Source organism: Rhinatrema bivittatum, chromosome 9 (assembly GCF_901001135.1).
Source record: "Rhinatrema bivittatum chromosome 9, aRhiBiv1.1, whole genome shotgun sequence".
Taxonomy (NCBI): Eukaryota; Metazoa; Chordata; class Amphibia; order Gymnophiona; family Rhinatrematidae; genus Rhinatrema; species Rhinatrema bivittatum.
In genome coordinates, this window is record NC_042623.1 from 180639749 (window position 1) to 180655965 (window position 16217).

General features: G+C 49.1%; 1 protein-coding gene across 1 annotated transcript in view; it reads right to left on the reverse strand.

The window, feature by feature from the left end:
• Positions 1–10169, reverse strand: part of EIF2B5 (eukaryotic translation initiation factor 2B subunit epsilon) — a 59250-nt gene extending 49081 nt beyond the window's left edge. The window contains exon 1 of the mRNA XM_029615816.1: positions 9876–10169. Within this exon, the coding sequence (XP_029471676.1) occupies positions 9876–10040 (165 nt within the window). The 5' untranslated portion in view covers positions 10041–10169. The remainder of the gene's footprint in view (positions 1–9875) is intronic.
• Between the last annotated feature and the right edge of the window lie 6048 nt (positions 10170–16217).

The window sequence follows — 16217 nt, forward strand, 5'->3', positions numbered from 1 at the left end:
TGACTTCGAACCGCCGAAGGCGCAGCCCCCCCGCGGGGGATCCCCCCCGGGGTCCCGCTGCTGGGGAGACAACGCCGGCGGCATGCCGCCATTTTCCACCGCCCGCCGCGTGGCCTCCCTTACAGACCCTAAAATGGCCGCCGTTCCCGCGCTGAGCGGGGACCGGTCGGCCCTGCCTTCTCCTTCAGGAGCAGCGCGCGGCGGCGATCGCGGTCGAGCGCGAACCCCCCGACCGGACGGCCCTTCACCGCCCGACAGAACAAGAAAAACAAAGCCCGCCGCGCGGAGCCGCACTCGCGGCCCGAAACGCCCCTCGGCAAGCACCGCACCGGACCGCCGAAGCCACCAAGAGGCCAGAGAAAAATCAAAAACGGCCGCGGAACGCTCCCACTGCAAAACCAAAGCCAACCTCACAGACGGCGAAAAACGGCAAGAAAGAAAACAAAGTCACTTTTTTTTTTTTTTTTCTCTACCTGTCCGCTGACCTTGGTCCTGAAGTGTCCGGTCCAGCGGGGGTGAGTGAACCGGGCTCCCCGGTGTCACCCCCGGCGCTGCTGCCAGAGACAGGCCGGGTCCTCAACCCTCAGCAGCGGCCTCGACCAGGGAGGGGTAGTCCCCTCAGGACCTCGCAACCCCCCTGGGAGGCTTTCAGGACAAGCGAAGCCTTTCTATAACTCTTTTTTTTTTTTTTTTTTTTTAATAATCCAAACGATTAAACCAAATTAAACCAAATCCAACAACCCTGACTAGCTAAACAACTACCCAGGGATCCTCAGAGCCTGTGGGTGAACCTGCCCCATCTGCTGGAGACAGAGAAAGACTGACGAGCTGTGGGTGGCGCCTTACTATATGTGAGGGTGCCCGACAAGTCTTGCTCTGTCTCCATCTGCTGGTGCGGAGTCACAACCCAGGTGTCTGGACTGATCCTGGTACGTACAGGGAATTAGGGCTTACCTCCGATAATTTTCGTTCCTGTAGTACCAAGGATCAGTCCAAACTCCTGGGTTGTGCCTCCGCACCGGCAGATAGAGACAGAGCCAAACTTGTCAGGCTCCCCCTATATATACCAGGGTGCCACCCACAGCCTGTCAGTATAACGCAATGTCAAAGCAGAACTCTGACAACTAAACACTAACTAAAAACCCCCGGCCTAGTAACCGGAGGAACTCCGGGCCCACAGTCCCCAACGAGAGACTAGCCCCGGAAGAGAAATTAGCATATAGCTAATCAAATAAGAAATCACGCAACATTCGCATAACAGAAACACCACACACACAGCGGACTCTCCGAAAACTGAGAAAACACAGAGGGCGGGACTCTGGACTGATCCTTGGTACTACAGGAACGAAAATTATCGGAGGTAAGCCCTAATTTTCCTTTCCCTGTATGTACCGGATCAGTCCAGACTCCTAGGATGTACCAGAGCTGATATTACTTGGGATGGGATCCGGAGAGGCCCGCTCTAAAAAACACCTGCTCCGAAGTTGCCATCCCTTGAACCCTGAACATCCAAAATATGACGACACGCCAAAGTATACCAGGATGCTAAGAGAGACAGCTCTGCAAATCCCCAGTGTAGGGGTCCACATACCCTATCCCAGGACGCCGCCTGGGACCTCGTCGAACAGCCCTTGAGCCCTCGCTGGACCCATTTACCGCAAAGGGAATTATGCGGACCCGAAAACCTCCTTCAACCAGCAAGCCAGGGTAGCCTTGGAGGCCCTATTACTCCTCCTTTGGCACTGACAAACCAAAAAGGGGTGAGTATATTTAACACCCCCAACTACCGGCGGAAAAAATTCGCGCACTTCCACCTTCCTCAGATCGCTTGCCAATGGCTCCGACCCCTAGAGATCCTGAAGGAAGGAAGTTCCACGTCCCGGTGCAAGGAGAATACCACCTGTGGGAGAAATAAGGGAACCATGCAGACCGTCCCCCCGCAGCGTCTCCCCGGCTTCCAGTATTCGCAAGAAAATTCCCTGCAAAATAGGGCCTAAAACCCCTGACACTCCTCTGGCAGACGCAACCGCCACCCAGACCACTGTCTTCAACTGAAGGTCCTGAAGGTTGCCTGTTTGAAATAGTGTGAAGGGAGGAGCACCCAGGGCTACGAGGATCACACTCCAAAACCAGGAAGGACACTGAACCTTCAAGGTGTCCGCAAGTGATCCGCCCCTCCGGGACCTGGGTCCAAACCGGACGTACCGCTAAAATCTTTCTTCAATAACTTCCGAACGCCACCGAGAATCGCTACCTGAACCCTTAGGTAACCACAGGATAGCCACAGGCTAGACAGAGTGTCAAACCACCCTGTAGAAGGCAAATAGCTGAAAACGGAAGCCCGAGTAACGGGTATTGACCGTTCAACGTACCATGAATCGAAGATATTGCAAACTCACACCACGCCAAGCAAGTTGACTCCTTCCGTGATCTCAGCAAGGCGGCACCATCGCGTCAAAGTAGCCTTTGCCCCCTTAGCCGATGCCTTTCAAAAACCATGCCGCCCGCCCAAGCGATCTACCTGATCGAAAACACATAGGAGTCTAGAGGAGGAATTGGAAGACACGGCAATCACCCTGGTCCCTCCACCGCCAGGTCGAGGAAATAGGCAACTAGGGCCTTCCCGGCCATCCAGGAGTCACTCTAACAACCTTGGATGGATAGAACTCCATGCGCCGAAGGATTCCGGTGATCAGAGACCAAGGAGGGAGAAGTACCGAAGAATCCTCATGTACGACGGCAACGCTAGGGCATCTGCTCCTCTTGCCTCCTTTTTCCCACCGGCGGGCCAAGTCTGGAACATCGCCCTCAGATCCCTGGCCGGCGTATCCCATCTGACGCAGCTGCGATGGGAGGCCCTGCTGTCAGAATTCATTCTCCTGGACCGACACACTGGCGCCTGAAAATCCGCCTGAACGTCGCCGACCCTTGTTACGCAAGACGCCGCTCTGCGCAGCAGGTGACGCTCCATCCACTGCCGCAGGCTACTAGCCTCGAAGATCACCACCTGACTTCTGGATCCCCAGTGCCTAATGCTGTAGATCACCGTTGTCGCGTTGTCTGAGAGGACCCGGACCGACTCTCCATAGATCGGCCGACGCGACTCGGACGTAGCCCAATGGTCCTGAACTGACTTTCAACCCCAGAGCAACGAGACTCGCATCCGTGGTGAGCCCCGTCCATTCTGGCTTCGTCAATGGTGACGGGAGAAGGACTGCAGAGACAGTGGGCTCCATCGGGAGAGCAAAACGGATTGTAATGGATCAGGTGTGGCCCCACACCGATGAACGGAATACCGTTCCCTGAGTAGTATCGAACAACGCTCTTAGAAAACTCCCGTGATTGAGAGGGAATGAGAGGACTCCTCGTGACGTTTGCCACTGCAGTCGCTAGTGATGGCGACCCCACAGAGGGGCTCCGACTGCGACGGAAGAGCCAACCATCCAGGTACAAGGGTAACAGTGGTCCTCCCTCCGCGGCTGTGCCGCTATGACCACTATGCCCTTGGTAATGGTCCGCAAGGCTGGACAACTGCACGCCTGTCCTCCCCGACGAATAACCGGAGATGTTTCTGGAGATCCGCACTGGGCCCACCACGCAGATAAGCCTCCGGGAGATTCAGGGATGCCGGGAACTCCCGCCCGGCAATGGCGGGCCGTGGCGCCCTCGTACAAAGAACGGGATACGCCGCCATCTGTTGACACTTGCGATCTGGTATGGGCCAGATGGTTCCTTCCTGCTATGTAACTACGAAGGAATTGGAGAAATGTCCTTTTCCTCGCTCCTGCTGCGGGACCGGCCCCACTGCTCCCAGATCGAACCACCTTTCCAAGGTTTCCTGGACTGCTCGGTGCTTGTCTGCGTCCCCGTACGGTGTTTGACTACCAGCAGTACTCTGCGCTCTGACGTGATCCTGGCCCATTCCTCGTAGAAGAGAGCCAAACAACCGAGTCTCCTGATGTCCGGTTCCCCCCCCGAGTGAAGGGGGGGAAGTGAGGGGAAGGAGCCCCTGGGCGCGAGCCCACCGGTTTCCCCCTGAAAAGAAAGGGCTGGATGAGAAGGATAACCTGGGCCATGACTATCTTCCATAGAAGTTAAACCATCTTCTCCAATTCCTTCCCGAACCGCAGCTTCCCCTTGAAGGACCCCGGCATGGACCCGGGCGCACCATCCGCCGACTCGTCCTGCCCCCACAGCAATCGGCTCGTCGAGCCCGTAGCAGCCACGGAGCGTGCCAAGGTCCGCAGACGATCATACCGGGCACCTGCACTGTAGACCACTACCGGCTCTCGGTGTCCGCCTGGCGAGCCTCCTCTTCCGACTGGCCCTCATTGGCCAGAAGTCGTAGGACCTAGCCTAGACCGGCTCTGAGTGTGAAATTACTGCCAATTGCCGTCCAGAACCCCTAGGGCCGAGACCTCAGGGATCTTCTTCAATTGGATCTCCGACTTTCGATCCTGAAGACCCTACAGAGCCGAACCTGAAGTCCCTACAGAGCCGTAGGATCGGTATGGTTGAGCGCTTCATGACAGCTGACACGTCTGCGTCCACCTTGGGAGCTCGCAGGACTGCCAAGACGTCCTCCAGATCCATGGGAGCGAGCCTAGACTTCTCCGGAGGTATAGCAATCCCTAATTGCTCCAGGCCGGCTGGTATGAAGGGTCCAAGTTTGCCCCTATGGAAGAGACGGATGACCCTGGGACCTTCGCCCTCCGAAGTCAGGCCCCGCTTCATAGACCCTGGCGGCATGGCTCCGTCTACCTCTACCCCCCTCGGGGGTGGGGACAGGCTCTCCAAATCCTCCTGTTCCGACTTGTCCTCTGAGGAAGCCGAGGCGTCATGTGGCGGGAGGGCCCTCCGAGCCTGCCTTGCCCGCAAAGATCCCGCAGTGGCCCCCAGGACTCCCCGGCTGTACGCCTGCGAGACCTACGGCCTCCGCCAGCCCTATGCAGTATGGGCAAAATAAAAGCGGGAGGCATCCGATTTTGGTAGCATCCCCAAGGAATTGAACTGAGCACCTTCTCCATGCGAGGCTGCAGCCCTAGCACTGAGCCACCGGGCTGCTCTTTGTGGATCCTGAGGTGCTCTCTGCTCCCTCCCCCGAAGGGCCCGCGGGCGGAAACACAATCCCCGTCCCGTGTGCTATGGGGAGAGAGAGAGAGAGAGGGGGAAGGTCCTACCCCCCGTGGAGGATGGCGAGACAACCAGGGCGACCGGCTAAGATGGCGTCTTATGCTGCCCCTGCCTGTAGCCACTTCGGTAACGTCGCGGGAGGGGCCCCCAGCGCGACCGGCATCCCGATCGGCCTACCGAGCACCCGTTCGCGCGTCCCCCGATGGACCCAGCTCACCTCCTGAGAACCACGTGCGCACGCCGACCCGCAGGCCGCCCAGGGCGCACCACGTGGCAGGCCGGATCGGAGTAAGCAAAAAAATGCACCCCTGTGAGCCGCGCACGCGCGCCGACCCACAGGCCGCACCACGCGGCAGGCCAGGTCGGTCCGCGCCGTCAAGTGACCAACGCCTCACCCTTGAGAGCCGTGTGAGCCGCGTGCGCGCCGACCCGCAGGCCGCCCAGGCCGCACCACGCGGCAGGCCGGGTCGAGCCGCGCCACCTAGCGAGCAAGAACTCTCCCCTGAGAGCCCCGCGCGCGCCGACCTGCAGACCGTGCCAGCCGCGCCATGCGGCAGGCCGGGTCAGTCCGCACCGCCGAGATTAAACAAACTGAAACCTCTAAAATCAAAAATTTTTTTTTTGTTTTTTTTAAAGCCAACTCACCGGAAAACCGCGGCGATCAGGGAGGAAGGAGTCGACCGCGGAGGTCAGGGAGGAAGGAGCCAACAAACAAATTCAAACCGAGCCGCCGCCGCGAGAAACTTACCTCAATTTTTTTTTTTTTTTTAAAAAAACGACGCTGTCCCCCAGGGAGTGCTGAAGCGGCCTGGTTGGGGTGAGAGAGCCGGGCTCCCCGGTATCACCTCGGCTGGGCCGGTTCTCACCTGCAGGGTCCTCGACCCTTGGCCACAGCAGCCTACTACCGGGGGGGATGGCCCCCTCGGGACCTAGCAACCCCCTGGGAGGCTCAGGCCCGATCCTCTGGAGAACCTGCAACAAAAATATCTCCCTTTTTTTTTTTTTTTTTTTAACTTTACCGCAAGGAGAGGGAAGAAACAAAAACCTAAAACTAGCCGTCTTACACCTATACACTAACACCTAATTGAATCAGGCAAGACTGTGTGTTAGGCATCTGACCATCTGCTGGAGACAGAGTTATACTGACAGGCTGTGGGTGGCACCCTGGTATATATAGGGGGAGCCTGACAAGTTTGGCTCTGTCTCCATCTGCTGGTGCGGAGGCACAACCCAGGAGTCTGGACTGATCCGGTACATACAAGGAATGGTTATTCGCCCTTTCAATCAACAAAAGGACTAGGAGGCGCTCCATGAAACTAGCAGCTGACAGGTGTAAAACAAATCGTAGAAAGTATCTTTCCACTCAGCGCACAATCAACAAATGCCAGAACTTAAGCTACGGAATCTGTTGTCGGAGGACATGGTCAAGACAACTAACCCACTGGGATTCAAAAGAAGGTTGGACAATTCCTGAAGGAAAGGTCCATAAGCAGTTATTAGCCAGGTAGGCTTGGGAAAGCCGGCGCTTATCCCTGTGAGCGACAGACGAGAAACAGATCAACTATTGGGGATCTGCCGGGTACGTGAGACCCAGACTGGCCACTCAGAGACAGGATGCTGGGCGGGATGGAACTTGTTCTGACCCAGCATGGCACTTCTTACTACTAACACGGCATCCATTTCCTACACGGCTATGGAAAGATTGAAACAACTAGAAAATCTCAAACTACTATTTTATTTCAGTTATTGATTTAAGTCACTTGACAATCATCACTTGGGACAAATATGTTCAGTAACATGTCTGGAGCCTAACAGGGAGGACGTAACCAAACGGTTTGTGAAACTGAAGCAAAGCTCCCCTGGCTTAGACTGTTATACAATTACCAATACTCTGGTAAAAACTTCCACTGCAGAATCGACACCTAGCACAATCCAAACAAGTGCTGTATTTCTATTGTTTCTACTCCATTTCTACACAAGTGTCAAGTTGTACAGGAAGGGTCTCTCTTGGATCAGAATAACCTTGTACACACAGGACAGGCTGCACTAAGTACCCCCCCCCCCTCAAACAACCCTAGAAAACCTCTTTAGTACGTTGGGGTTCACTGATTCCTTCACATATTAAAGAATGCCTGCTTATAGGAAAGTGCAGCCTAGTTTATAAATCAAAGAAGCTCCTTTCATTTTCTCTTTCCTCCAGTAGATCTGTATACTGAATGGTAGAAAGTACAGGTAAAAAAACGGTTTTAAATAAAGTTGTATGTTTACTAAGTAATCTGCTTAAAACAGTTGCACTAATGTAAGTGAAATATAAGAAATTTGGCCATTGGCTTGCACTGATGAAATTAGTCCGTTTTTCTAAATATTTTTAAGTCGGTCTAAGCTATTTTGAATTTGTTCTGTTTTAATGTATTTTATTATGTATGTTTTATTCTGTTTGCTGCTTAGGGGTTAAGCAGTGGATGTCCCCAAATTCAGCTTAATAATAGTTTATGGAATTTTCCTCCAAGAATCTGTCCAAACCTTTTTTAAACCCAGCTACATAAATAGCTTTCATTACATCCTCTGGCAAGGAATTCCAGAGCTTATGTGCAGAGTAAAAAAATATTTTCTATTTGTTGTAAACATACCACTTAGTAACTTATTACATGTCCCCTAATCTTTGTACTTTTTGAAAGTGTAAACCATCAACTCACATTTACAAATTAAAATCCACTCATTTTATAGACCTGTTTCATATCTGCCCTCCCTTCTCCAAGCTGAAGAGTCCTAACTTCTTTAGCCTTTCCTCATAGGGGAATCATTCCATCCCCTTTATCATTTTGGTCACTCTTCCTTTTCTAATTCTGTAATATTTTTTTTAAGATATGGTGACCAGAATTGCACACAATACTCAAGGTGCAGTCTCACCATGGAGCACTACATTCTCTGTTGTATCCACTATTCCATTCCTAATAATTCCCAGCATTCTACTTGCTTTCTTGGCCGCCGCCACACACTGAGTAGAGGATTTCAGCATACCCCTTTCCTGAATGGTAACTTCTAATGCGAAATCTTGAACTTTGTAGTTATAATTTGGGTTGCTCTTCCCCAGGTGCATCACTTTGCATTCGTCCACATTAAATGTCATCTGCCATTTGGGTGCCCTGTCTCCTCACACTGTTCTCTTGCAATTTTTCACAATCCACTTGTGATTTATCTACTCTAATTTTGTCATCTGCAAATCTGATCACCTCACTCGCTGCTTCCAGTTCTAGGTAATTTATAAATATGTTAAAAAGCAGTGGTTCCAGTACTAAATAGTTAAACTGTAAGTGAAGTTTTACTGTATAATCTCTGTTCCTGGGACAATAGGGAGAGAATCTGGCAATGCCTTCTCCCAACTAGCTGTGTGGCACCCATGGCCAGCCCAGGGTAGTGCACATGGGCACAATTGCATGAGGATTGTCTGCCCCTTAACGATTAAAGAATTAACAGTTTAAATGGTTAACATTTTAAATATTTGCATCCTTAGTATATCACAGTTGCACAACACTAAAGTCACAGCATATAGCACACACTGCATTCTTCATTTCACAGCACTTGTCCAGGAATTTTCAAGACAATGGGTAAATGAGAACAAACCCAGATTCTACAAAAAAAAGCAGCGTTCCTCCCAGGTTCACTAGTTAAGAATACATCTCGGTTGATACCTACTGTCCTCTATCCATTCCAAACTCTAGAAACTGAAGTTGTGGGAGAGAATGGCAAACAGTTTCCCATCCTTCCTAATCTAACTCAAAGAGATGAGAAATAGGCAGAGGACAGAGTTGGCTCAGTGCTTCAGTGGCAGTGCTGCATATTACCCAGTGGAGAACTTGGGCTCCATTCCCAAGTCATCAGCTCTGCGGGTTGGCCAAGTCTGTGAATGCTATGGAGGCAGCACTCACAGCGGGAAGTGGGGATGTCCTAGTCACGATGCAATGACAACATTTATTGGCCATACACAGGGCCCATGATTACAGAAGCCCCCATTAAAAGGCCAAAAACTGGGTGGATGAAATAGGAAGCAATAGAGGACTGGGGGAAAATTATTGGGCAGGTTTGAATGAAGGCTTAACTCTAGATTCCAGCCCTGGTTCTTACTGAGATGTAGGAAACTGCTGCATCCAATCAGATACTTCTCCCCTATACTAGCCTGCTACTGAAGGACAACATTGGGGTCCCAAGAACCTATATCCCCTCATATTCAGCTTTGACACAGATTCCAGTCCAAGACTGTTCCAGACTCATCCTCACTTCACATAGAGGCCCCACAAATGTCCTTCAACCTCTATGCTGGTTACTAATTGCCAACCAGAGGTCTCATTCAAATCCAGTCCAAATTCATTTTTTAGAGCTATTTTTTAATAACTAACCACTTTTCTACAATAAATTTATTTAGTAAGTTACTTATATTCTACTTTTCGGTACTTAAAAGTGGATTGCATTCAGGTACTGTAGGTATTTTCCCTGTCCTCAGAGGGCTCACAATCTAAGTTTGTACCTGAGGCAATGGAGGGTGAAGCGACTTGCCCAAGTTCACAAGGAGCGGCAGTGGGATTTGAACTCTGGTTTCCCTGGTTCGTAACCCGCTGGGTATATTTGTCTCCACTGGATTTTAAGATCCACAGAGTAGGAACTTCTCTTCTGTCTATCTGTTTATAGTGCTTTAGAAATGGTAAATAGCTGCAGTTCAGCTGCATCCCGGTACAGCCCCTCACCCGCGGCCGGTCCTTAGAGATGGGGAAGAAGCGCCGGTTAAAGCTGTCCGCGATCAGCACGGCCTGCAAGGGCAATTGCTCCTCTTCCGTCTTCTTCTTGACAGCAGCCGAGATACCACTGCCGCCTCCTCCTGCCATTCCGCGCTTTCCACTGTGGGCCGCCATCTTTCGCTCCTCTCCCCTCCCCCGGAAGCTCTCTATGACGTCACACTACACCAATTAACTTCGTTTTAGGCTGAGTGCTAGCGGCTCCCTATTGCTGGCGCCATTTTTCTTTGTCTCGCGCAGCCTGGCCAACGGTCGCAGAGCGATGACTCATGGACTGCAGCCAATCAAAGGTGAGAGGAAGCGCCGGACGTGTGCAGAACAGGGCAGGAAGAGGAAGGTGTGTGCAGTCGCAGTGTAGTGATCTCATCAGAATCGCCGGGAACAGCAGGCGGCTGTTGCCTGATGGGGCGACGTCCTGCTCACTTGGGCTACTTTTTTTCCCCCCTTAGTGCGATAAATGGGGGTTTTTTTGTGCGAGTTGGGCTAGTTTTGGGCTTGGCAAATAGACGGCTGAGTACTAGCAGCCCTCTTTGTTGCCACAGACAGTCGGGGCTGCCTCGCCGGCAGTCGCTCATCAGAGACTGCGGAAACAGCAGAGCCACTAAAGGCTGCTATTACTGCAGCTGGGAAGGGGAATGCCCCTAAAACAAATTACAAACTCAAAGCTGGAGGGTAAGCTGGTAATTTCTTTCCAGCTTGTTCTTGCGCGGATGTCACTAACATTTTCTAAATCAAAAAAGAACCTCAGAATGTGAGAAAAACTAAATTATTGCTAGCTTAAAAACAAGAGTTTTTGAATCCTTAAGCAACTGATGATTACGCTCTAAGCACATAGAAGTTACATAGCTCCTTACGGGTTACCTGGCTCATATTAAACCAAGAACCCTGGGCAGTATGATGCTTGCTGGATTCACATAGTCAACGTCAAAAAACCATAAGACTAACATTTTCTAGCCAGCCGCACCACTGAACATTGCTAACTCCAGTCAGGAGGCTCTTTGTAGAGAAAATATGGTAAAAATGAAACTAGCATCGGCTAAATCTGAATAGCAAAAGCCTCGCCATCCCGAATTCAGCCGTCATGATGCATTGGTCTGATTTCTCATTTTTATTTTTCCCAAAAATATGGGCCCCAAAAATTGAACATTAAATGTTAAGATTTATGAGTCATACTTTTATGATAAAGCCCCTAAACCTCACAAGACAAGCGCTGTGAGACGAGACTATGCACAATTTAGTTAAGAGCATGATGGGTGTTAAGCTCACAATTTTACTTGCCTACAAAAACTGGAGATTTATTTATTTATTTGTTGGCTTTTTTATACCGACATTCGTGGGTACATCATGCCGGTTTACACTGTAACTGTTAAACAAGTGGAGAAATACAAATAACAGGGTGGGGGAGCGGGAGCAGTGGAGAAGAGAGGAAAGAAAGCAAAAGCAAGAAAGATAGGTAGAAGGAGTGAAATTGATAGGAACAGAACTGAGAGCTGTAAAAGTATGATATGTACATGATAAATAATAAATGTACATGTTATAATGGAGAATCAATATATGCACATGTTATATTGATGGATACATGATACTTGAGAGTACATGAAAGGATACATGGATAAATGAAACATATTATATAAGTAAAAATACAAGATAGATTTAAAAATTATGCATATTGTTGAGTGGGGCTACACATGGAAGCGTAAATGACTGGCGAAAACAACTGGGGACTAGGGGTCAAGGGAAATGGACAATACTTCCTGTAATTTGTAATTTTACTTTACTATTATTAGTTTTCAATGTTTTCCTTTCCTTCCTCTTTTATTTCAGTCATTATGTACATTACTTTGGCAATACATGTAAAATTGTCATGCCAATAAAATTATTTGAATCTGCTCACTGCTTGATAGGCTGCTCTGGTTTCTTACAATCTGCACAGCCCAACCTATTTATCCACACCCCTGAATTTGCTAAAGTTGTCATTGCCACCATTGTACTCTTCCTCCAACTTGGTCCTGAACCCGAAGCTGCTGACCTCTGTATGATGGAGATGCCTCATAACCTGGCCACTGCCTGGGAACTAGAGACAGAGTTGACCACCACGGGAGGCAGGTAGCAAGACTAGGGAAAGATGTTTTGTTTTTTTGGAAAAGTGGTAACTGAGGTTTACTGTCCTGGGGGATGTAGGAGAGAAAGAGTAGCATTATTGGATAGGTGGGGGACAAGGGAAGAAAGAGGGTTGGGGAGAAAGAAGATGTTGAGTGACTTTGAAAGAGGCAAAAAGAGAGGAGGGGGGAAGTTGATGCTTTATAGAGGGTGGGGGTTTGTTTTTTACTTGCTTCCTTAGAAAACCCTATATTGGCTTTTTTCTCTGACTCCTTATGTGGCCACTAGATGGCCCTAGATCCCTGCCCATTAGACAGCAGCTAGTGGGATTACCATCCTATTACAGTCTCTCCTATTGAGGTTGGTTAGGGGCTAGTGGTGTAGAGAGTGGGATCATTTTGAGTCAGTTCTTGAAGAGTAAAGCGCCGTTTTGCTTTTCCCCTGCTGTTGGGCTCACTAACCCAGCTTGGTATTTTTTCCATTCCTCATCAATATAGTCCCTGTTTGAGGGGAGCTGCCTCAATTTTTGGAACAAAGACTGTGAATTTGGATCATGCTTTGAATTTGGGGTTTTCTCATTCTGGGAAATACCCTATACCCTTTGGAGAGGGACAAGCCCCAATCCAGAGAGCAGGGGCTGGAGACCTCTGAGTTATCCTTCTACTTACTAGAGCAAGCAAGACCAGTGACATCATTACCCAGCATGAAATTTCTGGTCATAGTATTTTGGATTTCTCCCTTTTGGTTATTGTGCAGGCTTTTCCAACCCTTAATCCCAATTGGAGCCAGGAAATTGGGAACATGGTTCAGGATTTCAGACACCAGAATTTTCCTTCAGAGAAGTCACCCAGATCTAAAAGGAAGTTTCGGGAAGCAGAATCAAGATTTGGAGACTCCCCCACAGGATCTCCACCCCTAAGGGACCCGGACACAGGTTGAGGGCAAGAGACAGAGCTTTCTACTCTGATAGGATCTTTTTTAGGTTTGATATCTCCACAATAGGATTCTCCTCACACACTAGGAACAGTACTGAGGAGAAAAGTGTCAAGCTTTACTCCAAAGATTTGAACAAAGGACCAAGCCCATCATCAGAGAGACACTGCGGAATATCTTTTGGACCTTGATGGAGGTTTTTAAAATAATCAGTACATTTTATTTGAGCACCCAGTCTGTGTCCAGCCTGTTTGTCTAGGTGGTGACTCCTAGTACAGAATCCACATCGTGTACCTGCATTTGGGATTATTTTTCCCAATATGCATCGCTTTGCACTTGGCCGTGTTAAATTTAATCTGCCGATACCCAGTCTCGCAGTGTCCTCCTGCAATTCCTCACAATCAACTCCTATTTTAATTGCTTTGAATAATTTTGTGTCATTTGCAAATTAAACCGCCTCATTGATTGCTCCTTTTTCTAGATCATTTATGCAAATGTTGACATGGGTCCCAGTACAGATTCCTGGGGCACTACATTATTCACATCTTCCCACTAGGAAAATTAGGTGTCATAATGGATAACACATTGAAATCGTCGGTTCAGTGTGCTGCGGCAGTCAAAAAAGCAAACAGAATGTGGGGAATTATTAGAAAGGGAATGGTGAATGAAACGGAAAATGTCATATTGCCTCTGTATTGCTCCATGGTGAGACCGCACCTTGAATACTGTGTACAATTCTGGTCCCCGCATCTCAAAAAAGATATAGTTGCGATGGAGAAGGTACAGAGAAGGGCAATCAAAATGATAAGGGGAATGGAACAGCTCCCCTATGAGGAAAGACTAAAGAGGTTAGGACTTTTCAGCTTGGAGAAGAGATGGCTGAGGGGGGATATGATAGAGGTGTTTAAAATCATGAGAGGTCTAGAACGGGTAGATGTGAATCTGTTATTTACTCTTTCGGAAAATAGAAAGACTAGGGGGCACTCCATGAAGTTAGCATGTGGCACATTTAAAACTAATCGGAGAAAGTTCTTTTTCACTCAATGCACAATTAAACTCTGGAATTTGTTGCCAGAGGATGTGGTTAGTGCAGTTAGTATAGCTGTGTTTAAAAAAGGATTGGATAAGTTCTTGGAGGAGAAGTCCATTACCTGCTATTAATTAAGTTGACTTAGACAATAGCCACTGCCATTAGCAACAGTAACATGAAATAGACTTAGTTTTTGGGTTCTTGCCAGGTTCTTATGGCCTGGATTGGCCATAAGAACCTGGCAAGAACCCAGGAAACAGGATGCTGGGCTTGATGGACCCTTGGTCTGACCCAGTATGGCATGTTCTTATGTTCATATGACCACTTAGTACCTTTCCTTACAAATTTGGCCAACACTGGACCTGCAGAACTCCAGTCATTTTTAGTTTTTAGGCTATACATTAGCAGTTGTTCACAGTTAATAACGTGGACTTCCTGCTCTGTGCCTTCCCCGTACGAGTGCACAAAGGATGCCACTGGGCGGAGATCCAGATGTGAAAGCTCTTCCTGGACTGAAATCACCAACATCGGCAACTGTACCAGCAGCAGGGATGCACAGACTGCTTCTTATAATCAATCCAAATCCTCACCTCCCAACATCTGAAGGGAAGGAGCATCTTTGAATAATTCTTGTCCTGGGCCAGTAAAGGTTATCGCAGCCTGCAGAGACTTCAGTTTCCTGCATGTCCGAACTCTGCAATCCCAGTCCTACCTAGTGACAAAGCAGCTTAGACAGTGGGACATCAGAGACATATCCAAGACAGCAACACAGAAAAGGAGTAACATTTCCCTTTTAAAGAAAGCACATGTTTGGTTCACTTTGTATCTGTCGGCATTATTTATTAGAGTAGTAACTTGTAGTATTTTTTAATTGTTTTTATAGAACATTACAGGAAGACATTGGTTGTTTGTTAACATATTAATGGAAGTCTATGAACTCTAAACATAAGGAGTAGTCTTTTGAGACCTTGGAAACTCTTTACTTCCCAGGAGAGGGATGGGTGATAATGAAGCAAAAGTGAAGTGTCTAATCCTTTTACAAGTGGCTCTCAGGGCAAGGTGTTAATGAGGGAGAATAGAGAGCAGCCTTCAGCACAGATCTGTGTCCTAGAATTCGAAATGCTATGTCAGAGTAAAAAAAAACACACACACACACACCAAAGCTAGTCTGCACCTGCAATATTGTTTTTCTTTCATTTGTAAAAGTAAGTGCAGTAGAAGAAAAATGTATAATGACTGAAGTAGTCCCCTAGGCTTTGAATGCTCTTCTCAGCAATTTAAAAAGCAGATTTGAGCGGTGATTGGTGTGTGCACAGTGAGGAAGCTTTGCACCACCGGTTTTCCAGCAGGTCCTGCAAGGTCGGAGCCCTGTGTGTGGCTTCTTTGTTTAGAGAATGAATACTCCGCCTGTGAAATCAGGCAGGCAGCTGACGTCGGATCGAGACTCCCTGTGCTAGAGCATCACAGGGCACCGACCATTGACTGAGTACAGGGGATTTCTGGGCCGCAGGCAGGAGCAGAAGCTGCGGCCATGGGAGGATGCCAGTGTCTGCCCAGGGCCCTCTGCACTGCCTTAAAAGCAGCAGCAAAGGCCCAGCCGGGGGTGCTGCAGCTGGAAATGTTACCTTAACTGAAGTCCTCCCTTAGCATTAACATCTCAAACATAAAAAAAAAAAAATGTTTAACCTGGTAGTTTTCTTGCTGCTTTGGGCTTCCAGCTCAGTCAGAACCAGGACGGGAGCCTTCGTTCACATCCAGCTAGGAATTTTATTTTCCTGTTTTATGCCTTTTCCTTTTAGTGCAGTCACGGTAGAGACAGCCCTCATCTGGGGGCCGTGCACCGGGGGCTCCTTTCCTGCTCGACCCCTGCGACCTTGGACTCTAAATCTGGCCACTGAGACCCTCTCCAACAAAGAATGTGAGCTCTGCCTCCAGGGCATTACCCCGGCAAAACTTGGCTTCTGATTAAAATGTTCTTCTCTGCCCCCTGTGGAGTCTGTCAGGGGAAGATGTCAGATGCTGAGCTAAAGAGACAATAAATGTTCGTTTAAATGTAGCGATGGATATCTGAAAGCCTGCATGCAGGTAACTTTCTGAGTTACACTCACAAAAGCTGAGCTTTCAATATTTCCTCCCCCTGGCCGCACACATTTTGCAGTGGAGGCGAGGCTGAGCTTCCGCCGGTGCAGGCTGTACCCGGCGCGCGCTGAACGTGTGTGCTCGCCAGCTGA